Source organism: Geotrypetes seraphini, chromosome 2, assembly GCF_902459505.1.
Source record: "Geotrypetes seraphini chromosome 2, aGeoSer1.1, whole genome shotgun sequence".
NCBI classification, from domain to species: domain Eukaryota; kingdom Metazoa; phylum Chordata; class Amphibia; order Gymnophiona; family Dermophiidae; genus Geotrypetes; species Geotrypetes seraphini.
In genome coordinates this window covers 264,950,980-264,978,159 of record NC_047085.1, presented here as the reverse complement: position 1 = coordinate 264,978,159, position 27,180 = coordinate 264,950,980, and the positions used below count along the sequence as shown (strand labels likewise).

General features: G+C 43.1%; 1 protein-coding gene across 4 annotated transcripts in view; it reads left to right on the top strand.

The window, feature by feature from the left end:
• MICALL1 (MICAL like 1) overlaps positions 1 to 27,180 on the top strand; it is a 108,646-nt gene that overhangs the window by 5,500 nt on the left and 75,966 nt on the right. For 2 of the 4 annotated variants that reach the window (XM_033929562.1, XM_033929559.1), the window contains exons 3-8: positions 17,958 to 18,099; positions 19,826 to 19,938; positions 20,074 to 20,192; positions 22,953 to 23,677; positions 24,708 to 24,762; positions 25,099 to 25,472. In XM_033929562.1, the coding sequence (XP_033785453.1) occupies positions 18,015 to 18,099; positions 19,826 to 19,938; positions 20,074 to 20,192; positions 22,953 to 23,677; positions 24,708 to 24,762; positions 25,099 to 25,472 (1,471 nt within the window). In that variant the 5' untranslated portion in view covers positions 17,958 to 18,014. The remainder of the gene's footprint in view (positions 1 to 17,957; positions 18,100 to 19,825; positions 19,939 to 20,073; positions 20,193 to 22,952; positions 23,678 to 24,707; positions 24,763 to 25,098; positions 25,473 to 27,180) is intronic. The other 2 variants (XM_033929560.1, XM_033929561.1) reach the window with 2 other exon arrangements.

The window sequence follows — 27,180 nt, the reverse complement described above, 5'->3', positions numbered from 1 at the left end:
ACAGAAAGTAAGCATACTGGAAGGACTTGTGATTAAAAGAAGAGCAAAGGCAGCACTGAATGCCAGATTCTATGAACGGCGCTGGTATTGGTGGCTGTCTAAAAAATGACTGCATGTCAATCATGCAACAGCACTGTTTGTAGAATCGTGACTAATTTAAACACAGGTGCCTGAAATGTAGGCCAGAGTTTTCGAGGCCTGCATTTCGGCGCCTATGTTTGATGTGAATCGCGTCTACGAAGGTGCCTAAGGCCACCTAAGGTCATTTCTGGCATTAGCCACATCTACTTCAACCTTGGGCATTCTAAGGCATCATTTATAGAATATGGGCCTTAATATCCCACCAGTTTCTCTTCCTTCCCAACTTTTACTCATCCCCACCAATTTACTCCACTACAGTTTTTTCTCCTCCCTCCCACCCACAGCCTATCTAGATCACAATCCTATCCATTCCCCCCAGACTCAGACAGGATGATTGTTTATTTTTGTGAAAAAGGAACATGATGGTCCTCTCTTTCTCTTTCAGTTTGAGACTGGACTATAGTCTTCTCTATTACAAAACCTTTTCAGATCATGGCATCATATACTACCAAAACTCCCTCTGCTCTACCTCTTCTCTTCAGTAAAATAACTTGTATATCCTAACATAGTAACATACATAGTAGATGACGGCAGATAAAGACCCGAATGGTCAATCCAGTCTGCCCAACCTAATTCAATTTAAATTGTTTTTTCTTAGCTATTTTAGGCAAGAATCCAAAGCTCTGCCCAGTACTGTGCTTAGGTTCCAACTACTGAAGTCTCTGTCAAAGCTCACTCCAGCACTAATGAAGTCTCCATCAAAGCTCGCTCCAGCCCATCTACACCATCCCAGCCATTGAAGCCCTCCCCAGCTCATCCTCCCCCAAACGGCCATATACAGACACAGACCGTGCAAGTCTGCCCAGTACTGGCCTTAGTTCTTCAATATTTACTATTATTTTCTAGTGACTATAGGGCAAAATACCTCCCAACCCAACTAGAAAGAAATCTTTACTTTTGTATCTAGTTTGTCTTATATCTCTGTCTCTGCTTTTTCTTGCTCTTCTCTTATGCCTCCTCTCTGCTTTTGTGTTCTTTGTGCTTTTATAAATTATTTTCCAGGCTTCCTCTCATTCATTTGATTGATCTTTACTCGATGTGTTTGACTCTGTAGTCTATCTCTCTATCTTCTCTCATCTTGCTTCCTTCTAATGTCACCCCCTCATGACTCTTCTCACCCTTGTCACCTTCATGTCTGTTTCCTCCATCATGACCTCTCTTTTCTCTCACCTTTCTCTTATCCCCTCTTTCTGTTACATAAACATAGGAGTCAGTAGGTGAATATCCTCTGGTCAATCACATCTTTCAGTTCCTCCTCCTTCACCAGTGGAGTATTATGCCCTCTTCAGTTTTTCCTTTTGCAAGAAAACTGAGAAGGTATGTTCTGATCTGCTCTGTTTGGTTTTATTATTTTTGGGAATTTTTTGTACTTTATCTGAGGCTTACGTGCCTGGAGGTCCCAAATTTGGGGCTACTCTACCTGGAAGATCAAATTTGAGGGTGGTCTCCAGCTCACGGGGTAACCCCCAGGTGTACCTTCTGAGTCAGCTTGCTCTGTGCATTAAACTCGAGATCCATTCCCCTGGGAGCTAGCTTGCCTTCTGATTTATCAGAAGCTTGAGCGCAGGCTTTGGGGCCCCTGTGTTAGTCACTTTGGGCTTCAGGGACCCAACTGCATTTCTCACACCCTCTTGTCAGAATGCGAGGATCTGGGTGGCCTGAGCTCACAGTCAGTACTAGTACGACTGGCAGCCTGAAGATCTCCAGTTTTGGAACACTTTTGACAGAAATTGAGGCAGAAAGTCTTCTCCATTCAGTCAGGCTGCTGAAAAAGCTGACACAGGCAGGCACCAGCACAGCACAGTGAGTACAGCTCATTATTCCCTATGGGTAAAATCGAGGAGGGGTCTGAACATTTGATTTTTAAAGGTTTCTGGGGACAGTTAGGGCCCCCCCCACACCTCTTAAACCCCTTTCCCTGACTTTTTTGAACTTCAGGGAGCCTCCACGGGCCATTTTTGGCACAAATTCACTGGCAGTGGCCTTCTTGAATTTTAAACAATTTTTTTTTCTAAAGCCTCCATCTGCCACAAAACCCCTTGATTTGACTCATTCGCTTGGGATGGACTTCTATGTTTTGTGCTAGATGGCTGACTGAAGAGCGTCCATGTGCCACGTACTGCTGGGCACACAAGGGAGGGGCGGGAGCTTCTGTCTTAGCCTCCTCTGAGTCCTCTAGGGCTTTCAATCTCACAGTACATGGTCATGAGTGGCACAGATGTTCAGACTATATTTTTTCCTGCACACCTAGACATCACCTTGCTAGTCACTGAACAATTGAAGTCTCTGGAAGGCTCCTTAAGGGTAGCCAAGACTATGTCCAAACTTTATCCTATGGCTCTTGAATTTCAGCAGGTGTTTACTCAGTCGAAAGTGGATTCCATGGTGGCTCAAGTGACAAAGCATACCTCCCTCCCTAGTGAGGGAAGTGTGGTGATAAAGGATATGCAGGATCGTAAAGTAGACATGGTGCTTAGGAGGCAATTTGAAGCGTTAGAGATCAAAGCTGCAGTGGCAGCCTCATTTGTGGCATGTGCCTGCCACACCAGATTGCGGCCGAGTTTTACTGTAGATGAGGACGTATGCCCCCAGCTGGTGTTGGAGGGGGGGTCGATTATGTTGCGGATGGTTTCTGTCACATAATCAGAGTCATACTTTGGATCAGGCAATGGGCAGGTAATTCAGCCTCCAAAGCCACTTTAAGTAGACTGCCATTTAAAGGGCAGATGCTATTTGGTAAGGGCTTAGATGACCTCATGGCCAGTGTGGTGGATCGCTGTCTTAAGGCTCTCTTAAACAGCAGACCTCGCCAACCTGCTGGGGAAGGCAGGGGCAATTTTCGTTCTTCATGATGATCCTGCCACTATTGCATAGGTGCCTTTGCTCAGAAATCTTATCAGGGATCCAGACAGAGATTAGGCAGCTCCAGATACCAGCAGTCCTTGAAGTCTCACATCAGTTCTGTTTCCAAGAAGGCATAATGATGCCAAGGTGACAGCACATTGGTGAGAGGCTGTTGGCATTCTGAAGGACACGGGAGCAAATTCCCTTGGACCGCTGGGTTTTAGATCTTATTTGGGAGGGTCACAAAATCAATTTCTATCACCCTCCCCCAGATCTGTTTGTGAATTCTCCAGCTGGCTGGCCGGAAAAGGAGCCGAGAGTCTGAGCAACCGTGCAAAGGCTACTGGATTTTCAAGCCATAGAACCAGTTCCTGACGAAGAATCGGGCTATGGCAGATACTCCATATACTTCATAGTGTCCAAAAAAGCAACTGGAGACTGATTCTGGACCTGAAATCTGTGAATGTGGCCCTGAAAGTCTGCTCTTCAATATGGAGACAGTCTGGGAAATTATTGTGCCAGTGCCACCAGGTGAATTCCTAGCCTTGCTAGATCTGATGGAGATTTACCTTCATATTCCCATCTTCCTGGTCCACAGGAGATACCTGATGTTCCATGTTCTGCAAAGGCATTTTCAATTTGTGGCTCTACCCTTTGGGTTAGTAATGGTTCTGCGCACCTTCACCAAGGTGATGATGGTGGTTGCAGCTCACCTCTGCAGGAGGGGAATTCAGGTGCACCCTTGCTTGGATGATTGGCTGGTTAGAACCCCGTCAAAGGTGGAGGGAGAGCAGGCAGTACAGCAAGTTGTAGATCTTCTTCAGGATCTAGGTTGGATAGTCAACTTCAAGAAGAGTCATGTAGAGCCTTGGAATACTTAGGAGTCTGTTTCGACGTGGTGAAGAGCTGCATCTTTCTTCCCGAGCCATACAAACAGAAGCTCAGGAAGCAGATTGCAGATCTGCTGCAATGCAAACCCCTACTGCCTGGAATTGCCTTCAGGTCCTGGGCTCAATGGCAGCCACCCTGGAAGTGGTTCCTTAGGCAAGAGCGCACATGAAACCCCTACAGGAGTCCCTCCTCTCCAGGTGGTCCCCACAACATCAATCCCTTCAGATGCAGCTTCCCTGGTCTGTGGAAGTGAGGAACAGCTTAACATAAGAATTGCCATACTGGGACAGATCGAAGGCATTGTCCTATGCATGGTATCTTCCTTTCAACTGAAGGTTGTTTCAGCATTTCACATCAACAAAAACTGGATGTATGGAGTATTTTGCTCCACTATTTAGAATGGACCAATGACTAGTCTTTCTGACTGTCTGTTCTTACCGGTCAGTTAAGACAAGCCAGACCAGCTTCCAAGGCATCTGTTGCCAGATTGATTTGTATGGCAATCTTGTTGATGTACATTGTCTGTGGCAAACATCTGCCTATTTCTCTTGAAGCTCATTTGACTAGAAGTGTGGCAGCTTCCTGGGCAGAGACCAGGGCAGTGCCACCCGAAGAGATCTGTAGAGCAGCAACTTGGTCTTTCCTCCATGCCTTTACTAGATTCTGCAGAGTGGACATGGCGGCTCAGGAGGACATCACTTTTGGGTCCTCGGTCTTGTAGACAGGCTCATCTGTCCCACCCTAGACATCTGCCACTGCTTTGGTACGTCACCTAGAGTACAGACTCCTATGTTTATGTATCAGAATGGAAGATTAGGTTCTTACCTGGATAATCTTCTTTCTTTTAATACACATAGGAGTCTGTATGGCCTGCCCTGTCAGTTTTCAGTGCACCTGCTTTCTGCCTCAGATAAATCTATGGTCCAGAACTGGAGTTTTTCTCCTATCAGATGTCATTTTTTGATCAATACATGCCATCAGAACATCTGAATGAATGCCAACATCTGACCAATGATCTCATAGAGACTAGAAAATATATGGTATGTTCCACCTTTGATGCTTTTGACATAGTCTCTTGTATCTCGGCAGTCTCTATTGCCATGCGTAGACAAGCATGGCTGAGAATTTCAGATCTAGATTCCAGTGTACAAGATCAACTCTCCAACATACTCTGTATTGGCGATGATATTTTTGGAGACCTTATAGAGGAGGCAACTCAAAAGATCAAAAGACATACTGATTACGTGACCTCTGTCTTTCTCCAAGTCAACCCAGTTCCAAGCACCAAGGAGGTATTCTACTGCCTTCAGACATTCCACTTATTTGTATTATGCCAAGCGGAAGTATAGCCAATTTCCACATCTGCTTTTTAAACTAAAGGTGACCTAGGCAGCATAAGACCCAGTCACAGCCTCAATCCAAACAACAGGTTTTTGTTTTTTTTACTTCATACTAGAGCAGTGGTCTGAAGCTCGCGGCCTGGGGGCCACATGCGGCCTGCCAGGTACTATTTTGAGGCCCTCAGTATTTTTATCATAATCACAAAAGTAAAATAAAACAGTTTCTTGATCATATGTCTATTTAGCTATAAATGACAATATTATTATTAAGGCTTAGCCAAAAGGAAAGATTTATAAACTATAAAGCAGGGGTGTCCAACCTGCGGCCCAAGGGCCATATGCGGCCCAAAGAAGTATTTTGTGCGGCCCCGGTCGAGGGAGATGCAGTGTTTTCCTCTGCTGCCCCCGGGTGTTTACCGTCTTGCCGGCTCTCCTCTGTTTTGCTGCAGCGTTTGCATGTTTGTGCAGCCCCAGAAACATTTTTTTCGATCAATGCGGCCCAGGGAAGCCAAAAGGTTGGACACCCCTGCTATAAAGAGTTTTACTTCATGCAAAATTGTCATTTCTTTAATAAGACATTTTTCTGAGACCCTCCAAGTATCTACAAATCCAAAATGTGGCCCTGCAAAGGGTTTGAGTTTGAGACCAGTGTACTAGAGCATTATCAGAGTTTCTCACCCTAAGCCTCAGATTCTACCTATAGGAGTTTGACTCGCTCACTATTCTCATCGGTGGTTTTTGATAACATCAGATCACTGGGTCCTTCAAATGGTGAGTCAGGGCTATGACCTTCATTTCCTGAAAGCAATTTCAAACCATCCTCAATACAATCCTCTTTCAACTTCCATCAGAAGACCCTCCTTCACCAAGAGCTGTCAGCCCTCCTCCAGCTCAATGCCATAGAACAAGTACCTCTGCAGGAGAGGGGCCAAGGGTTCTATTCAAAATATTTTCTCGTACCAAAAAAGACCAAAGGCTTCCATCCAATTCTAGACCTCAAAGCTCTCAACAAATACTTGGTGAAGGAGAAATTTTGAATAGTCTCTCTGTGAACCTTATTAGCACTGCTGGAGAAGAATGACTAGCTCTGCTCTCTAGATCTTAAAGAAGCCTACACACATATCCCATCCTTCCAGCTCACAGGAAACTTCTTTTGAGTGAGAACATGCCACTTAATAACGGGTGCTTCCATTTGGACTGGCATCAGCACTCAGAGTATTCACAAAGGCCTGGATTCTCTAAACAGTGCCATTTTTAGGTGCTGGTAGGTACCCAAGCTTATTAAAAAATGCCGTTTAAACAATGTTTATAACTGAGTTTCAAGGTGCCTACTGATGCTGAAATGACGCCTCTGTAGACACTTTAGGCCGCCTAACACTACTGTAGGCATGGCTAATGCCAGAAGTCAATACAACCTAACCACTGACTCTATGAATTTTCTAATCTTCCTTCGAGTCAAGCAACATATATATCAGTAAGAAGATCTTGTAAAGACTTATAGCAATACTTTATCTCGATGTACTCACAGACCTCAGTGATACCATCTGTATGTCACTAAACTTTAGATCATACAGAGATAAACGGTATCCCTAATCGTCATCGGTCATATTACTTATTTTGCAATACTTTTTAAGTTATTTTCAATAAATATATTTTAGTAATAAATTACTCATCTTATCTCCTGCTACGCGGGTGGGGGTACGCACTCCGACGTAGTCTACGTTTCGCCCATACAGGTTTTATCAAGGAAATCCCCCTCAGTATTAGCAGTTCATGCTCCCCGCGTTGTCAGTTTAAATCGGGAATCCCGACTACGTCGGAGTGCGTACCCCCACCCGCGTAGCAGGAGATAAGATGAGTAATTTATTACTAAAATATATTTATTGAAAATAACTTAAAAAGTATTGCAAAATAAGTAATATGACCGATGACGATTAGGGATACCGTTTATCTCTGTATGATCTAAAGTTTAGTGACATACAGATGGTATCACTGAGATCTGTGAGTACATCGAGATAAAGTATTGCTATAAGTCTTTACAAGATCTTCTTACTGATATATATAATGCCAGAAGTGGCATTAGGCAGTCTAAAGTACCTATGGGGGTGCGATTTACATCAAAGAGAGGCACCGGAAATGTAGGCCTGGAAAACCCTGGCCTACATTTCAGAAACCTACCTTTGCCAGAGGTGTGATTCTGTAACTATTGCCATCACATGATTAGCACACAATCGGTGGCTGCTTTTAAGTTGGCCACCAACAACGCTGACGGTTAGAGAATCTGGCCTGAAATGCTTAGTATTAGTATCTGTAATCATCTGCTCATACAGTTTTCATGTGTTCCCTTACCTAGACGACTAGTTGATTAAGGTCCCAATACCTTAAAAAGCTCATCTAGCCATGAATTCAACAGTTCGTCTACCTGAATTCCTAGGATTTGCAGTCAACTATGAGAAATCACATCTAGAACCATTCAGACTCTAGAGTTCATAGGGGCCCTTTTAGACACATCCCAAACTTGTGCTTTCCTGCCTCAACAAAGACTCAATATTACAAATATGTCGGAAAGTTTCCTTTCAGCACATCAAATGCTGCAACTCCTCGGCCAAATGGCCTCTACAGTAGATGTAACTCCATATGCTCGTTTATATCTCAGGGAGCCGCAGTGGGCACTTTCGACCCAGTCTGTAGTACCTGAACATTTGAGAGGGGAAAGATTCCGGAGGACTGGAAGGTGGCGAATGTTATGCCGATCTTCAAAAAAACGTTCGAGGGGAGACCCGGGAAACTACAGACCGGTGAGTCTGACCTCAGTACCGGGAAAGATGGTAGAGGTGCTGATAAAGGACCACATCATTGATCACCTTGAAGGACATGGGCTGATGAGGACCAACCAGCACAGCTTCAGCAAAGGCAGATCTTGTTTGACAAACTTGCTGCAGATAGACAAGGGCGACCTGGTCAACATGGTATATCTGGACTTTCAGAAGGCGTTCGACAAGGTTCCGCATAAAGGACTACTTCGGAAAATTGCGAGCCATTGAATTGAGGGTGAAATAGTCATGTGGATTAAAAACTGGCTGGAGCATAGGAAACAGAGAGTGGGGGTAAATGGACAATACTCGGACTGGAAGAGCGTCACCAGTGGGGTGCCGTGGGGCTCGGTGCTTGGACCCATGCTCTTTAACATCTTTATAAATGATCTGGACATAGGTACGACGAGCGAGGTGATTAAATTTGTAGACGATACGAAGTTATTCAGAGTAGTGAAGACGAAGGGGGATTGCGAAGATCTGCAACGTGATATAATCAGGCTTGAGGAATGGGCATCGACATGGCAGATGAGGTTCAACGTGGATAAGTGTAAAGTGATGCATGTCGGTAACAAAAATCTCCTGCACGAATACAGGATGTCCGGGGCGGTACTTGGAGAGACCTTCCAGGAAAGGAACTTGGGAGTTCTGATCGACAAGTCGATGAAGCCGTCCATGAATGTGCAACAGCGACGAAAAGGACGAACAGAATGCTAGGAATGATGAAGAAGGGGATCACGAACAGATCGGAGAAGGTTATGCCGGCGTACAGGGCCATGGTGCGCCCTCACCTGGAGTACTGCGTCCAGCACTGGTTGCCATACATGAAGAAGGACACGGTACTACTCGAAAGGGTCCAGAGAAGAGCGACTAAGATGGTTAAGGAGTTGCAGGAGCTTCCGTACAGCAAAAGATTAGAGAAATTGGGCCTCTTCTCCCTCGAACAGAGGAGATTGAGAGGGGACATGATCGAAACATTCAAGGTACTGAAGGGGATAGACTTAATAGATAAGGACAGGTTGTTCACCCTCTCCAAAGGTAGGGAGAACGAGAGGGCACTCTCTCTAAAGTTGAAAGGGGATAGATTCTAATGCATCATTTTTGTAAACCGCTTAGAAATCTCACGGTTATTAGCGGTATATAAGAATTAAATTATTATTATTATATAAGAATTAAATTATTATTATTATTATTCTAAACAAACATAAGGAAGTTCTTCTTCATCCAGAGAGTGGTAGAAAACTGGAACGCTCTTCCGGAATCTGTCATAGGGGAAAACACCCTCCAGGGATTCAAGACAAAGGCAAGTTCCTGCTGAACAAGAACGTGCGCAGGTAGGTCTAGTCTCTTAGGGTGCTGGGCTTTGACTGGAGGGCCGCCGCGTGAGCGGACTGCTGGGCACGATGGACCACTGGCCTAACCCAACAGCGGCAATTCTTATGTTCTTAATGTTACCAATTTTTATTAAGGTTTCCAGGAGAGATCCAGGAAATCACAGACCAGTAAGCCTGACTTCAGTGCTGAGCAAAATAGTGGAAACAATTAGAAAAAATAAAATCGTGGAACATGTAGAGTAGACAAACATGATTTAATGGGACAGAGTCAGCATGGGTTCAGCCAAGTGAGGTCTTGCCTCACCAATTTGCTTGACTTCTTTGAAGGTTTGAATAAACGTGGATAAAGGTGAGCCAGTTGATGTAGTGTATCTAGATTTTCAGAAAACTTTTGAAAAAGTTCCTCATTAGAGGCTCCTGAGAAAATTAGAGTCATGGGATAGGAGGCAATGTTCAGTTGTGGATTAGAAATTGGTTATTGGACAGAAAACAGGGTAGGGTTAAATAGCCATTTTTCTCAATGGAGGAGTGTGCCGCAGGGATTTGTACTGGGACCAATGTTATTTAACTTATGTATAAATGGAACAAGTGAACTGGAAATTGGAACGAGTGAACTGATTAAATTTTCAGATGACACTAAACTGTTAAAAGTTGTTAAAATGCATACAATGAAAAATTTGAGGCAGACCATAGGAAATTGAAAGACTAGGAGGCTCATAATCGAAACGGAAATACATCTAAAAACTGGCCTAAATCGACACTTAACGATCAGTGAGAAAAGTCGTCCAAGTGCCAATAAATTTTTTTTAGATGTATCTAAAAACGACTTAGGCCTTCACAGTGCTGCAGTACGCCCAGAGCTAAAAGGGGCGTTTTAGGAGGAGTGGTGAGGACAGGAATTGGGCAGGACATGGGCCATCCTAGACTTAGTCGTACTGCATGTATAACCGAAAGTTTAACAACACTGCCTAGACAGAACTTGGACATTGTGACTTACGCTATCTAAAACCAGGCCTAAGTCACAAGAAGGTATCCAAAGTGACCAGATAACCACTGCAGGGACAAAGTACAGACCCCTCCCTACATGCTCCCCCAGTGATCACTGACCCTGTCCCCCCACCGCCATAAAATTTGTAATAAAAAGTCACATATCTGCCTCCAGAACATCAGCACCTGGCAGCCTGACATAGGAAAGCCTAGTAGAGCTGCATAGAGGTGGCTTAAGTGGTTTGGGGGGTGGGCTAGTGAACCATGGAGAGGAGGACCCAAGCCCATAAACCACTCTAACCACTGCATGCATGGTGAAACATGTACACCCCCTAAAACCCTTATGTACTACCATATAAGTGGCACCTGCAGCCATAAGGGCTATTGGGGTGGTAGACAGTGGGTTTAGTAGGTTCTGGGGTGGGTTTGGGGGCTCACCATGATCTATAAGGTTGTTGTGGTGAGATGTGTATGTGGCACCCTTTTTGTGAAGTTCACAGCAGTGCCCTGTAAGGTTCCCACTACTCTGGTGCAATGTTTGGGTGTCCAGTCCATCACTTTGCTGACTGCCCACATCCAAAAGGTCTTTTTCTAGGCATTTTTGACTTTGCTGAATTTTTGGACAAAAATGAGGTATAAAAATAGACAACTTAGCAGTCTGGACGATCTGACAGCTGGACATACAGTTAGACGATTTTCGGGAAAAAATATTTTTCAAAAATTGACTTTTTCCATGTCTAGCTTTGGGCGACTAGCGACTTGGGCCCAAAAAGGACTTAGACGTATCTTTTGATTATGCCCCTCCACGTGTCTAAATGGCAGATGAAATTTAATGTGAATAAATGCAACATGATATACATTGGGAAGAATAACCCAAATCATTGTTACCAGATGCTAAGGTTCACCTTGGGGGTCAGTGCCCAAGAAAAAGATCTGGGTGTCATTGTAGACAATATGTTGAAATGTTCCATCCAATGAGACAGACATAGGGGAAGCCACTGCTTGCCCTGGATCGGTAGCATGGAATGGTACTTGTGACCTAGATTGGCCACCATGAAGATGGGATATTGGGCTAGATGGATTGTTGGTTTAACCCAGTAAGGCTATTCATATGGTGTCAAGCCACTGGTCTGCTATCCCAAAAGATCAGAGTAATCTCACAACTTCAACAGTCTCTTCAGTGGTGGTTATCACCGACCAGTCTCTCTATTCCAAGCACCACCATATCAAAAGGTATTGACAACCGATGCTTACATGCTCTTGTGGGGGAGCCCATCTCGATGGCCTCCATACCCAAGGCTCCTGGACTTCTCCCAAAAGAGCTCTCCGTATCAATCTTTTCAAGCTTCGATCAATTTGCATTGCTTTGTATACATTCCAGGATAGTCTCCTCAATCAAGTAGTACTCATCTGCACAGACAACCAAGTAGCCATGTACTATGTAAACAAACAGGGTGGAACTGGGTCTCATCTGCTCTGTCAAGAAGCAATCAAAATTTGGTCCTGGGTGATTCCTCGCAACATTTTCCTCAAAGCAGTTTAGCAGGAATGCAGAATATCTTAGCAGACAAGTAGAGCAGACTTTTATAGCTGCACAAGTGGTTACTCAGCTTTACATTGGATATTTGTGGCTTGGGGAACCCTGAAAGTGGATCTTTTTGCTTCTCCTAACAATCACAAACTTCCACTCTTCTGTTCCAGACTCTACACTCCCAATTTTCTGGAGTCAGATGCCTTTCTTCTTGTGTAGCGAGACACGTTCCTTTATGCTTTCCCTCCAGTTTCTCTACTTGGATAGACTCTACTTAAACTTCACAGAGAACAAGCCACCATGATTCTCATAGCACCTTCGTGGCCGCATCAACCATGGTTCCCTGTCTTCCTACAGCTCAGCATAAGGGAACCCATCACACTTCAAATCTTTCTGACCTTGTGGACACAAAATGAGGGCTCTCTCCTCCATTCCAACCTACGTTCATTAACTTTCACTGTGTGGTATCTCTCTCCCAACCACTGAATATATAGATAGTGCTGAATGCTAACATTAAGGGGCAGATTCTGCAAAGGACGTCTTACTTTAGGCATCCACAATGTGGACATCATCGACTTAGGTGTCCAAATAAAGTGGATAATAAGCCCAGTTAACGACTTTAGCAAGAACTAATTGAAAGTTAGATGTCCAAAGGCTGGATGCGATTCACAAAATAGGCGTCCACAATTTCGTGAACACCCATTGGAAAAAAGCTACACCTAACAGGAGAGATGTGGGCATGGCTTCGAAATAGATGCCCATTTACAGAATCACATGCCATTCAGCATGCTAACGTGTTTACCCAACGCCTAAAATGTAGGCGTTGCAAAAGCAGGTCTACTTTTGAGCATGAGTTGGACACGAGTTAGGTGGACGCGACTTAGGCGTGTCAGAGGTTTCCGCATATAGGTGAACGGGGCTTTATTTTTTGAGGTATAGAGGACTCCAGTTTGATATTAAGGTCAAAAGAAGTTTAATAATGCACTACTTAAATAAAGCACATGAAAAGTAGATATATATATATTGCATACTAAACCTATTTTGGGGGATAAAGAGGACTCCTCTTTGATAATAAAAAGAAAAATATGTTTAAGAATGCATTACTCAAGCAAAGCAAATGAAAAATATATAGCATACAAAACCTCAATCCCAAAAGGCTAAGAAAATAAGAAGAGAATCCCTACCCACAACAACTGTGGTTCAGAGCAAGTGGGCATGTCTGCATAATCTTGACATCACTGTGACATCATCAATGTGCCAGTTTTGATAAAACAAGAAACTGAAAAAGCTAGAAGCAGCAGCTGAAGTGAAAGAAAAAGCTGCTTTCTGCAGAGATGTTTGTCTTTGTGGATGCTCTGTCCTCATCTCAATATATTTATTGGCTACGGTCCCTTTATCATGTACAATTGCTGCCTTGTGAAAGTATTTTTTTTAATCCCTTTTATTTTTCACCTGCTTTCCCATATGAAATGGCCAAAGCCAGGTACAAAAGTTAATTAAAACTGAAACAAATGAAAATGGGTTAAAATCTATGAATAATACTAAACTGGTATAAAATATCAATTTGGAATAATAGTATTTAGGAAAGTGGAGATGTGGTTTTCTTACTCTTGATTTCACTAGACACTAGTATGCTTGTGGTTTTCTTTTTTGCAGTAAGTGTAAAATAAATGAATGATTCCTGAACTAAGCAAGCCTGACTTTCAAGTCATAGATATAGCCCTATAATGTTATGATGCACCCTTAATTACAGATGTAGTCAGTGTTTTGCAAATACTGTACTGTTGCTGAATGATCACACTCCAGAAAAATCCTGCAGGGAAAATAGGTCAGGACTGCTATTCACAAGAGGAGTGGCAGTTTATCTGACTGATCATACTCCTTTCTCTAGCTGTGATGTGATAACTTGTGGTGGCATTGCTTACAACTGTTACTACTTGGTTGTGCTGCTGTCAGGTAAACTTAAGAACTGCAGCAGTGAGACATGTACCGACAGCTTGGTGCTGCAGGGCGTAGTGCTGAGGTGAGCAACGCTGTCTGGCATTGAAGATTTCCTAACCGCATTGGGCAGGACAAGAGGTTGAACAGCTACAAAGCATGCTGTCATTGTTGAAAACAGGTTAGAGGAGTGACTGTGTTTACTGCTGTCTTTCTAGAATCCTCCTAGCTCAAGCTTGAAACAACCCTGAGTCACCATTGTGTCTGCCTCATTCTCATACATTCCTGTGTTTTCTGATCATAGCATTTTAGGATGTGAGTAATCGCCCATCTGAGCCCTCTTGACTTTACATATGATCTCTGGAAGGACCAATTTGTCCCAAAGTCTGCTCTCTTATTTTGAATCAAAGTGCAACAGTTTGTTGAGTAGTGGGAATAATCTTGGCTAAGATTCACTTTCTTTCAGACTCTTTTGCTGCAGATAAATTGGCTGATGACTTGTACAGGGAAGACTATAGGTTGAGGATGTTTCTTCTAGCTCCCAGTTACTATGAGAGTGGGACTGACTCCCCATGCACTTCAGCATGCTTGAGAGAGAGAAAATTCCTAGCTTAAGCTGACTTGGATTGCGGCAGGCTGAAGAGTCTGTGTCCTATAGTCTAATGCAGGGCTATCAAATGATCAGGTTTCTGGAGGGAGATTTTAGGGCTATTTGCATTGTGGTGAATGTTGGCACTTGCAGTGATCTGAGATAGAAGAAGCAGGGCCACTAAGATGGGATGTAGGTAGTGGGATGTTCATGAGTCAAGTCTCTTTCATTTGAAAGGAAACTCTGCAATGAGAGAGCATAGGATGAAGTTAAGAGGTTATAGGCTCCGGAGTTATCTGAGGAAATACTTTTTTATGGAAAGGTGGTAGATGCGTAGAGCAGTTTTCCTGGAAGAGGTGGTAGAAACAGACTATGTCTGAATTTAAGAGGGCCTGGGATAGGCACGTGGGATCTCTCAGAGAGAGAAAGAGATAATGGTTACTGTGGATGGGCAGACTAGATGGGCCATTTGGCCTTTATCTGCCTTCATGTTTCTATGTTTCTAACTGGGCAGTATCAAAAATCTTCCTATAAAAACTGGGTTGTTTAGAAGCTCTGAGCAAATCTTGCTCTTGGTGTGCTCAGTAACACATTTTTAGGGTATGTTTTCAACTTTGAGAGGCTGACCATTTATGAAGCAGGAACACTAAAAGTTCTGTGAGCCCGTGGTATGCAGATCTGGTTCGTGTTCTCATGGCAGATCCTCTTCTGCTGCCCCTCTTTCCAGACTTTCTGACTTGGTCCCATTCCAATATATGATCTGTGTCCCTTTTGTCTTAACTGCTTGGCTTTTGAAAGGGAACACCTAAGTAAGAAAGGTTATTCGGATAAGGTGATCTCCACTCTCTTAGGTTCTTGGAGACTTTCTACCTCTTGGGCTTTGTGCGAGTTTGGCGTCTCTTTGAGGAGTGGTGTTCCGCATGGGGTGTGATTCCACTTTGTGCATCTTTGTCTCACATCTTGGAGTTCTTGCAGGATGTCCTGGCCTGGTCCTTCCTCAGGGTTCAGATTGCGGCTTTGACTTCTTTTCGCGGTCTGTTGCATGGTTGGCATTTGGCCTCTTCTGCAGATGTGATTCAATTCTTCAAAGCAGCAAAATTGCTCCAGCCTCTAGTTCAGGGGTGTCCAACCTGCGGCCCAAGGGCTGCATGTGGCCCCGTGAAGAATTTTGTGTGGCCCTGGTTGAGGGCGATAGTGTTTTCCTCTGCTGCCCCTGGGTGCTTACCGTCTTGCCTGCTCCCTCCTCTGTCTTGCTGCAGCGTTTGCGTGGCCCCAGAAACATTTTTTTCGGCCAATGCGGCCCAGGAAAGGCAATAGGTTGGACACCACTACTCTAGTTCATCCTTCGGTTCTGACCTGGGATCTTTATCTGGTTCATACTCCTTTTGAGCCTTTCGGCTCCTGCATGTTGAAGGATCTTACTCTCAAGGCAGTTTTTCTGGTGGCCATTATATCAGTGTGGGGCATTTCTGAACTGCAGGCCTTTTTGTGTAGACCTCCCTTCCTGGAGTTTTCCAGGGAGTGGGTTCCCTCGTTTCTGCCGAAGGTGGTTTTGCCTTTTCATGTCAACCAGTCCGTTGTCCTTCTGGTCTTAGATAGTTGGGAGTGTTCTTTTTGGAGCAGAGACAGCTGCGTAGATTGGATGTCTGTAGAGTCCTTCACGCTTATGCTCAGCGGACTTAGGTGTTTGTCAGTTGGATCGTATTTGTGTCCTCTTAGCGGGTCCTTGTAAGGGGAACGGAGCTTTCAAGGCTACGATTGTGCGCTTGATCAAGGAGGCTATTGCTTTGGCAACGTTTCAAAAGAAACTTGTTCTGGATTTTCTCAAAGCTCATTCTACTCGGGGGCAGGCAGCTTCTTAGACTGAGTCTTCTCTTGTGCCTCCTGTGGATATCTGTAAAGCAGCGGTTTGGTTTTCTCTCCATTTCTTTCTGCGACACTACTGTGTGGCCGTTCAGGCACGTTGGGACACGGTGTTCACTGAGCGTGTTCTTGTGGTGGCTCTTCGGGGGTCCCACCCATGATGGGAATTGCTTTGGTTCGTCCCATCCGTTTCTGTGCTTGTCTGCAGGAACACTAAAGAAGGAGAAATTAGGTTCTTACCTGCTAATTTTTTTTCTTTTAGTCCCTCCAGACCGTCACAGACCCCCGCCCTGTCATTTTTATTCGGTGTCTTTTCTCAAAGAATACGTTTTTTTTCTGCGGTATCTTTTTGTTGGGGAGTTCAGTTAGAGCAGCTGCATTTGGTTCATCTGGCTTAGCTAGCGAGCTGTGGGGATGTTTTTGAAGGTTCTTATTTTAATCAATATCCAGCAGTGTTTTTCCTGTCCACTTACTTGATATCCTCCTTCTGGGAGTGACGGTGGTGTTTATCGTTCACAGTTATTAAGTTCTTAGTTGGTTGTTGCTTGGCTCTTCGTCAGACTGATTGTAGATGGGACTGCACAGCCCACTTATACTACAGCCAAAAGTCAATGTCTCAGTCTTCACCTGCTGGCAGAGGAGCGTAAACCATTCATATGTCTGTGCCATTCTGGAGGGACTAAAAGAAATAAAATTAGCATACAAGAACCTAATTTCTCCTTGCCTGCTGTCTCTTACTTGCTAATTGACAACTCAGCTGAATAATAATAATTTTATTTTTTATATACTGCCCTACCACACAGTTCTAGGCAGTTCACATACAGTACTAAAATTATACAATCGGTGAATAAAATACATCATTCTAAAAAGTTAAACTAAAATTATGCAATAGGCGAATAAAATACAATGTACTAGAAAACAGTAAATTTCCACAAAAAATATACTAACTGTAAGATCAATCTATAAATTGCCAGTCAGTAATCTGGGGCATCAATTTATAAATGTATTGAATAAATCAATTTTTAGTAATTTCCTAAAGAACATATATGAATGAGCTTGAGAAATAATGGTACTTAGCCACTGATCCATTGTACCTGCCTGGAAACCGAGCAATTTATCAAAAAATCTCTTGTATCGACCGTGCTTGATAGTTGGAAAGTAAATAAACGTTGCCCTCGAGTATTCCTGTTAGGTCTATGTCGCTCAAAGCATAAAGACAAATAAATAGGAGCCATGCCAAACAATACTTTAAAACAGGTACAACCCAAACTTAAACAGTATTTTTGCTTTAAAAGGTAGCCAGTGCAACTGTCTATAAAATGGAGAAATATGGTCATATTTTTTCAACCCAAAAATTAGATGACCTCTTTATTCGTGCCTGATGACAGAAACCTTTAAAATTGAGATGGGCTGTGTAAGTGATTTTCTAATTCCCCCAGCTGTTTCCTTGTACAGCTGAGTTCAGAATTACCTGTTCTGCTCCTTTTAACTGGTTAGAGCTCTTCTTTGGCTGATGTGGGCACTGTTGCTTGTTTCTTTCCTGAAAATGCTGTTGTCATCACCTGCAAACTAAAAATGAATAGCATAAGCTTCTCAGCTATGACATCTGTGATAACAACTAAACTGCATTTCCCCTTTCAAACTGTCTTCACTTGCTGTTGCTGATTGTCTCCCTCTCCCTCTTAGGCATTTGAGGTGGCGGAGCAAGAGCTGGGGATTCCAGCACTATTGGATCCTGAGGATATGGTCTCCATGAGGGTCCCTGACCGGCTCAGCATCATGACTTACGTCTCCCAGTATTACAACTACTTCCGCAACCCACCCCCTGGTAAGAATCGGCTGCCTACCTCTCACAGCAGTGTCTTGCTCACCACTACAGTAGTCATGTAACTATCTTTCTTGGGTGCATGATTGAAAAAGAGATGTATGTTAATGTCACAATATGCTGTACAATATGCAAAGGCTTACTGCATATAAACTACAGTATCTATTTCCAACCCACCCCTCCCCCCAAATACTTTTTTAAGGACAAGGTAAAAGGGAGAAAAGCTATCAACAAAGCAGTTTTAGCAATAAATAACTTTTTATGCAAATGAAACATGCGTTTGTTTTGAGGTTTGGGAGTTTGTCAAGCACAGGTCACAAAACTCATTCTTTTAAAGCCTGATCTGTTGGAAGTGTTAAAAATTGTATGGAAAGTATTCAGTGGCTCCAGTTGCAAATTAATGTAGACAAAGTGATTCACATTGGGAAGAATAATCCAAATCATAGTTACCAGATGCTAGAGTCCACCTTGGGGATCAGCACCCAAGAAAAAGATGTGGGTGGCATTGTAAACAATATGCTGACACTTTCCACCCAATATGGTGGCAGCCTAAAAAGCAAACAAGATGCTAGGAATTATTACGAAAGGGATGGTAAACAAGACCAAGAATGTTATAATGCCTCTGTATCACTCCATGGTGCAACCTCACCTCAGGTTGCGTTGAATTCTGGTCGCCATATCTCAAAAAAAGGTTCAACGAAGAGCAACCAAGATGATAAAGGGGATGGAACTCCTCTTGTATTAGAAAAGACTAAAGAGGTTAGGGCTCTTCAGCTTGGAAAAGAGATGGCTGAAGGAATGAAGTCTACAAAATCCTGAGGGGTGTAGAAGGGGTACAAGTGGATCAGTTTTTTTTACTCTTATCAAGAATTACAAAGATTAGGGGGACACATGATGAAGTTAGTCTTAGAATGTCTGTTTTGTAGATCTGGCTGGTTTTCAAGCAAATCTATCGGAGATATCTTTTGGTCTTGCTTTGCCTTCATTAAACTTTCATTTCATAACGTGTTCCTGATAGCTGAAGTTGGTAGCTGGATGATGATGTGAAAAGCTAAGGTTGTTATCTGCATTGTTTTACCTTTTATTAATAAAATATATAAAACAAAACAAACAAAACAAAAAAGAAATTGATAGCTGGAAGCATTTCAGTATTTTTCACAACCTTCTCCTGCAGTGTAAGAGTGAATTATCATTATTTTCAAATGCTATGACTGTGCTTTTCCTTGTGACCTTGGGCAAGTCACTTAATCCTCCATAGCCCCAGGTATGTAAGATAGATTGCGAGCCCACCGGGACAGATAGGGAAAATGCTTGAGTACCTGACTGTAAAACCGCTTAGATAACTCTGATAGGCAGTATATAAAATCCTAATAAAACTTGAAACTTGAGCCCACAGTTGTTGCCCTGTCTTTTAACCCTCTGTGGACTACTGGCATAGAGTGTGCTCCTTGCAACAGAATGGCCCTTCCACTCCATTCCTGTTGTGTGTGTTTCTGGTTGTGTTTGGTCTTGGGTTTAAGGGGACCCTGTGCAAGCTGTCAGAGAAGTTGAAACATCATTCTCTAGCGTCAGTGAATCTGGATTTCCCTGACCAAGTACACTACCTTCCCCTCCCCCAATCCCCAGCTGTTAGTCATCTCTTCTCTTTAAGGCCTGCTCAGCAGTATTTTAGGGAAGTATGTTTTGAACATGGTCACATCAGTAATCTGTCTCACTGTGTGTCTCCCAGCAGCTAGTATGCCTCACTCCATGTCCATGAAGCGCACAGCTATCACATCCTCTTCATCGGAACCTGTACTCAAAAAAACTGTTTCCAGCTCACAGAGAGTGCTCACACCACAGGTAGGAGAAATAAAGTGCTATTGGTTTTTGGAGTCCTTGTGATCTCTGATGATAAGGAGATGAGAGGGGATTTTGGAGATTGGGTGGAGAAGCAATGCAGTTTGTCTCTAAACTTGGTTTTCTTTTCTTTTTTAGAATGATGCAGCATCTTTGCGTACCTCGCTAAGCAGCACCTGTGCAGCTTGCCAGAAGCATGTTCACCTGGTCCAGCGTTACCTGGTAGAAGGCAAACTGTATCACCGTCAGTGTTTCAGGTAGTGTTGTCATTCACGTGGAATGCAGTCTGATTGGTTCATGTAGTCTGAGGATGTTTGTGACCCCATAGTTCATACAGACCAATTAGATCAAAAGAATGTGAGGTAATCACTTACTAACATGGAAGCTTCCAGACTTTCAAGGGAATTGCAAAGGAGTATCTGAAAGAATTTTACTAATACTATAAAAAATTTTATTTGCTATAGGGAATTCAAGACATATTCAAGATGTTACAACTGATATGAAAGATTTTGAATATGATTATTGCACAGTGCATTATTAAATCTAGTTTTGAGTTCTATTATTAGTGCTTCAATTTTGCAGTTTTCTCTTGGTTCAATGCGGATTACAAAATTAACCCCCTCCTTTATTAACATGTAGTGCGGGTTTTAGTGCTGGCAGTGGCGGTAACTGCTCAGATGCGCATAGGAATTCTATGAGCGTTGGAGCAGTTACCACCACTGCTGATTCTAAAACCCGCGCTATGCATTAGTAAAGGAGGGGGTAAGAGAACCTCTATCTGGTGACAAGTTACAAAAAAATTCTTGATAAGAAAGACTTAAAGCTGAGCTATTTTTTAACTATCACCCGATGTAAACAAATTGTAAGTTTTTCAATTTCTTTCTGAAATGAGTGTGTGAGTTAATTTGTGTAATTTGCAAAGGTAGATTGTCCCAGATAAAAACTGCCTAGTAAGCAAATGTATGTTCATGAAAATGTATGTAATTTTTGGAATACTATTGAGTTCTCATTCCGTTGTTAAAGAACTCCAACCATTGAGCAGTGATTGCTGTGGTTGTGAGTGTTTTGTACTAAGATTCTTTTTCTCCACTTTTTTGATATTTAGTGACACACATTGATGTCCAAGTCAGAATTTCCCAAATGGATGTCCATCTCAAATGTATTTTTGAACAGGACAAGGCCTGTTTGAAAATATGTGAGACCGACATCCACGTGCTGGAAACGTCCAGCTTGAACATCCATTTTACAAGCTGAAATGTCCAAATTTTGAATGGAGGAAAACACAGAACAAGGACATCTGAATAGCAGCATTCCTAGAAAATGGCCACACAGATGTCCATGCAGAGCAGAGGGTCTGCCTAATGGTTAGTGCAGTGGACTATAAACCAAGGGACCCAGGTTCAAATCCCACTTTACCTCTTTTGTAATTGTTATCCCTCCAGGAACAGAAACGTGCCTGCTGTACCTGAATGTAGACCACTTCAATAACCTTGAGACTTTCAGGTGGCTTATACAGTATATTTAGGTATAGTACGGGAAAGTTATTGGAACTTATATATCGCCTTTTTGTAGTTTTACAACCACAATCAATGCAGTTTACGTACAGGTACTTCAAGCATTTTCCTCAAATCTGTCTAATGAACCTGGGACAGTGCAGAGTTAAGTGAATCCAGAGTTAAGTTTGAATCCACATCCTCAGGGTATATATGTTTCTGTTTCTGGAGGGCTCACAGTTTAAGATAAAGAGATGAAGTTGGATTAAACCTGGGTCTCGGGGGGTTTCAGTCCACTGCACTAACCACTAGGTTACTCCTCAGACTTGCTTCCTGCTCTGTTAAGCTATCATAGAGCCCAGTATCTCCTGGTTTCATTTTCAAGGGCGAGGGAGGGGGATTAAGGACATATCATGCCTTAATCCTTCCAGTTGACAACTATGCCTGAAACATGTACTCCTTGTACACCTGGCCATTTCTTCTCCTTTGGTAATCCTTCGATGGGCCCTAGGCACACAAGTACACTGGGTCATCTGGCTCCGCCCTACCCATTGATGCCCGCAGCCTACCCCCACCCCTGTCTGGCTATGCAACTGAACAATACAAAGCTAACATATTCCAGTTAATAAATTACAACACAAAATACCTTTTTTTTCTACCTTTGCTTTTCCATCATGTTAGTCCCAGTTTCTCGTCTGCCTTTCTGTGGCTCCTGCTAATTCTCTTTCCAGTGTCTGCTATCCATTTGACTTTTCTCATCTCTCCTGTCTTGTTTCATTCCTTCACTACACCTGTCTCTGATATACTAATTGTTCACTTTTAGGTGTTTTGTTTTGTTTTTTTCCCTTTCTGCCCTTGTCCACTCAAATCTCATCCTCTCTCTTGTTCATATCCTTATGCTCTAGCACTCCTATTTCCTATCTCACTCCTTCCCCAGACTCCTATTTTCTGCTACACCTTTTATCTCATTATCACATTTCTGCCTTTATAGTCGCTATCCTTTTCTCATTCATGTCCTTGCCACCCCTCCCTTCCCACATAGTTCAGCCGTTTCCAGTATCCCACATCCCTCCACTCTTGTAGCTAAGCATCTCCCTCTCTTCTCCCCTCCACCATCCTCCTGACCCATCTCTCTTTCCTCCCCTACCATGGCCATCTCTCATCTTTCTCCCCTATCCAGTTCTTCTCCCTCTTTCCTGCTGTTTTCCCTACTTCTGCCCCGTTCTCCAACATATCTTCCTTCCTCCCCTAAGTCCAACATTTCTAACTCTCTCCTCATAATCCAGCATTTCTCCTTCCCTCCCTCCTTCCCATCCCCAGGATCAACTCTTTAATCCAGTCCTGTATATTCCACTTGATCACCTATGATATTTTTGATGGGAATTTAACCCAGACCTTCCACAGATAGCCCTAATTCTGAATCATTCGGTTTAGCCTGTGAAGACAATTAGTGCCTGTTCGGTGTATTTCAGAGAGGTGTAGCTGTCTTATGATGGTTGTTTCTTTACTTGTTCCTGCCCTTAGGTGTAAGGAGTGCTCCAGCACACTGCTTCCAGGATCCTACATGCCAGGTCCAGAAGCTGGCACCTTTGTGTGCACCCATCATCGTGGCAGAGTGTCCATGAAAGTGTCTGCAGGTCAAAGGCAGAGCATGCTAGGCCACCAGAAAGAGGACGAACCAACAGAGAATGTGGTTACAAGTTCTGAAGAGCAAGAGTCAGTGGTAGACAAGGATATTGGAGAGGAGAAAGTTGTTTCAGAGGTAGAAATTGAGAACTTGGTCCAGGATCTTGAAGAGAAGGATGTGGAAGTTATTGATATGCCAGAACTTACTGTAACAATGTGGCGCTCACATTCATCCCCTGTCAAGGAGGAAAATACCAAAGAAGAAAATAAAGTGGCTAACTTCCAAGAAGTTGTTTCTACCTTGGAAATGCCTGAATCATCCATTCGTCAACAAGATGATCAAATTGGATCACCCAGCACAAAGCATAGACCGCTATCACCCCAAGCCCCACTGAAGCCTGTGGTTCCTGACAAACCATCTAGTCTCCAAGAGCAGGCAGGCCTCCTCCCCAGCAGTGTCGCCCTGCCTAGGGGGACAACCAAGGCTACCCGCCCTGTTCCTGCTCCCAGGAGAACTTCAGAGCCTACACAGCCCCCTGGCACAGCTCCTGTCCCCCGACCTAGAACCCCTGTCCATGCTATCACTGAGCAGAATCCTCATGGAGTGGCTAAATTAACAAATGGTAAAGAGACTAATGGTGTAAGGATTAGGGGTTAATGGCACTTTCTGGGGTTTGATCTCTGGTGTCTTCTTGATTCTCAGCATGTAGACTTGAGGTTCATACTTGCAGCAATAAATAGATTATAAATGTCAAAAAAGACCATAAATAGGTGACTTTGGCTCTTTTTCTTCAGGGACTGAAACTTAAGGAGTTATACAGTTGAGGAGAGTTAGTACAATCCATTTGATTGAATGCTTGTTAAGAACATGCTGGCTGGGGCAGTGGATTAATTCTGCCTGATATTCAGCAGTATTTAGCCAGCTGGGAACAGCTCCTTACTGGCTAAGTTGGCTAACTGCTGATATTCAGCTGGAGATAGCCGGCTACCTCCTTCTGAATATCCTGGTAATCGGCTATGTTTCCCAACATATCTGGTCAGTGCCAATATTTATTGGCTGACCAGCTGAGTCTAACAGTAAGATAGTCTCGCCCAAATAGCAGGTCTACCTTTGGCTGCTATGACTTAGCCAGCCAGTCAATGAATATTGGCTTGGTCGGCTATGTTAAACGCGGCTGAACGTAGACTGGAAATTGAATGCCAGTGGCTGAATGCAACCCTGGCATTGAATTTCAGGGTTCGTTGCTGACTATGGGAGATAGCCGGGCTGCCTCCTGTGGTCTGAATATCAGCCCCGTTGTTTTCTATTTACTCTTATCTCATATCATGTATGTGGAAACTATTAGAACTTTTGGACAAGGTGGAGGTATGTAGGAGGAGGATTTTCATGTGTATCAAATGAAGGCTCAAGTTTAGTAGGGTGCAGACAAAACTCAGCTGGTTAGCTAATATGTAGATAATAATTTAGATAGACTTTTGATCTATACAGTTCCTCTCTCTTGTAAGGCACCTTCAACAGCAAATCCCATGGGGCACAAGAAATTTCCTCTCATGGTCATTCTAGTCTGTATTAGAATATTATTTATATCACTTGTTCTACTAATTAAGTCAAAAGTATTTGGTTTTTTTCCCCCCATTATTTATGTGATATAGGGACCAGTCCCCCACCTGTTCCAAGGCCAAGAGGGAAACTGAAGTCCTCAGAAAGGTATAGAAACCCTTTTGTCTCTTATCTTTTGGTTTTTGCCTTCTTCTTTCTTTCGTGTTCATTTTTACTTTGTTTTTTTCCTTTTGGTTCCTCTTACACTTAACACTTTAATCTTTCATTCTCTTATTGTTATCCTCTTTGTCCTTCCTCTAACTTTTTGTTCATCTTTGCTCTCCTTTCTTGCATCTTTCACCCTATCTCTGCCACCCTCCCAAGTGCCTCCTTTATGATTCTTATCTTTGTAGCCTCTTCTAGTCTTTCTATCCTGCCTCCTTTATTATTGCTTACTCTTTCCTTCATTATTGTTTTATGCTCGTTTCCTCCATTTGTCACTAGGGTGGAAAATGGGAAAAGACAGAAGGACCCTCCATGGATTACATTAGTTCAGTCGGAGCCAAAGAGGAAACCGGCTCCACTTCCCCCATGTAGTGGCAGAGAGACCTCTGTGATGGCTGCTGGGGAGGAAGGGAAAGATGAGAAACCCACCCTCCCAACAATGATGCAAGAGGGCAGATCTTCTCAACAGGAGCCTGTAACAGATCCTAAACCATACAACCCTTTTGAGGATGATGAAGAAGAAGATGATATGGCAAAGGAGAGGAACGAGAATTCGGGGAAGCCCACTCACCCTTGGTACGGCATCACACCAACCAGCAGCCCCAAATCCAAGAAGCGCACAGCTCCCAAGGTCCCTGGTACGTCACTGCTTGGTGAGTCTATGCTTTACTCATTGTAAGATAGTAAGTGGCACCTATACTCTGATGCTAGTCGTATACCCAGTACCACACTTTTCCTGATCAGGACTAGCCCTGTCATGCAGCCAGTTCTGTAAAGTGGGCACTAATATTTACCAGCCAGTTACATGCTTATAAAATGAGTATTGCAAGCTCTTTTAATACTTTTGGTTGTGCTAAGCATTGAATAAAGTGAATACATCAAATCCGAATGTTTATTAAAACTTCATATACCACTATAGCTTCCAACAGTTCCAAGCGGTTTATAATAATAATAATAAGAACATAAGAAGCGCCATCTCCGGATCAGACCTTCGGTCCATGAAGTCTGGTGATCCGCACATGCGGAGGCCCTGCACGGTGTATACCTGGCGTAATTTTAGTCACCCATATCCCTCTATGCCTCTCGTAAGGAGATGTGCATCTAGTTTGCTTTTGAACCCTAGGATGGTCGATTCCGCAATAACCTCCTCTGGGAGGGCATTCCAGGTGTCATCCACTCTCTGCGTGAAGCAGAATTTCCTGATATTTACCGCCATAACGAAAAAGTTCTAGGTGGTTCACAACAAGATGAGCTAGTACATGGGATACAGATAAAATACAAATTTAGAATAATGGACTTGCAATATAATGCAGAAAAGAAAACAACAGTTTAAAATTGGGGAAGCACTGTTGACAGTTTAAAAAGAGCTGTTAAATGCCAGTCAGATAGGCAATAAAATACTGGCATGGCAGGGAAAGAAATAATACATAGAACAGATAAATATATCAAGTTGAATATAAGGAACTTGATTTTAAAAATGAAGCAGAATGCATTAAGATACCAGCCTATCAAAGAGTTGAGTCTTTAACAATTTTCTAAACTGACTTATACATGTGTCTGTGTGCACCTACTCTTGTAAATGTCTAAATTCTGCCTTGGTGTGTATTTGTGAGATGGGTATACATATAGGCAGAGCCTGGGTGGGACTAGCACATATACGCATAACTTATGGCATACTTCGTAACGCGCATATCTCCAGCACTTCAGGCTCCAGTACTGTATGGCTGGTATGAGTGCTCACATCTGCATAGGTGCATATATGCCCAGTTATGCTAGTATTCTATAAAGGAAAGTAGAACCTAAATAAAGGCACACTGTTAAAGAATTACCCTGCATGTGTGTGTGTGTATGTCATATCTGACAAGGGTATGATTCCCGAACACCAAATGAACTAAATGTAGGCTGAAAAGGCAGCTGCTGTGATAGGTTTCACGTCACATTGGCTCCCATTTCTTGGACTGACTTGATCTGTGCTTCAAAGATGCTTGTGATCCTCTCTATTGGGAGGCCAATTGTTGATGGTTTGCTTTTAAGGGAGTTGCTTCATCTTCCCCCCTCATCGGAGAAGGAGTGGATTAGGTCAGCAATAAGACATAACATACCAGAGCCACATATAAGTGCATCTATATGTAATTTCCTACCCCTTCTACCATCCTTCTGGGCCAAAAAATGTTACCCCACTGAGATACTCAAGAGTTTCATATTTCCAAGCTGAGGGGATTTCATAAGGTACAAACATAAATTAATACTTACAGCAAAATTCCTCAGCAATGGGGTTTTTAAAAATTTCAGCCTTATTAGTTTGCCGGTCCACAAAATAATTATTTTATTTCCGCCGGTCCATAGGTGTAAAAAGGTTAA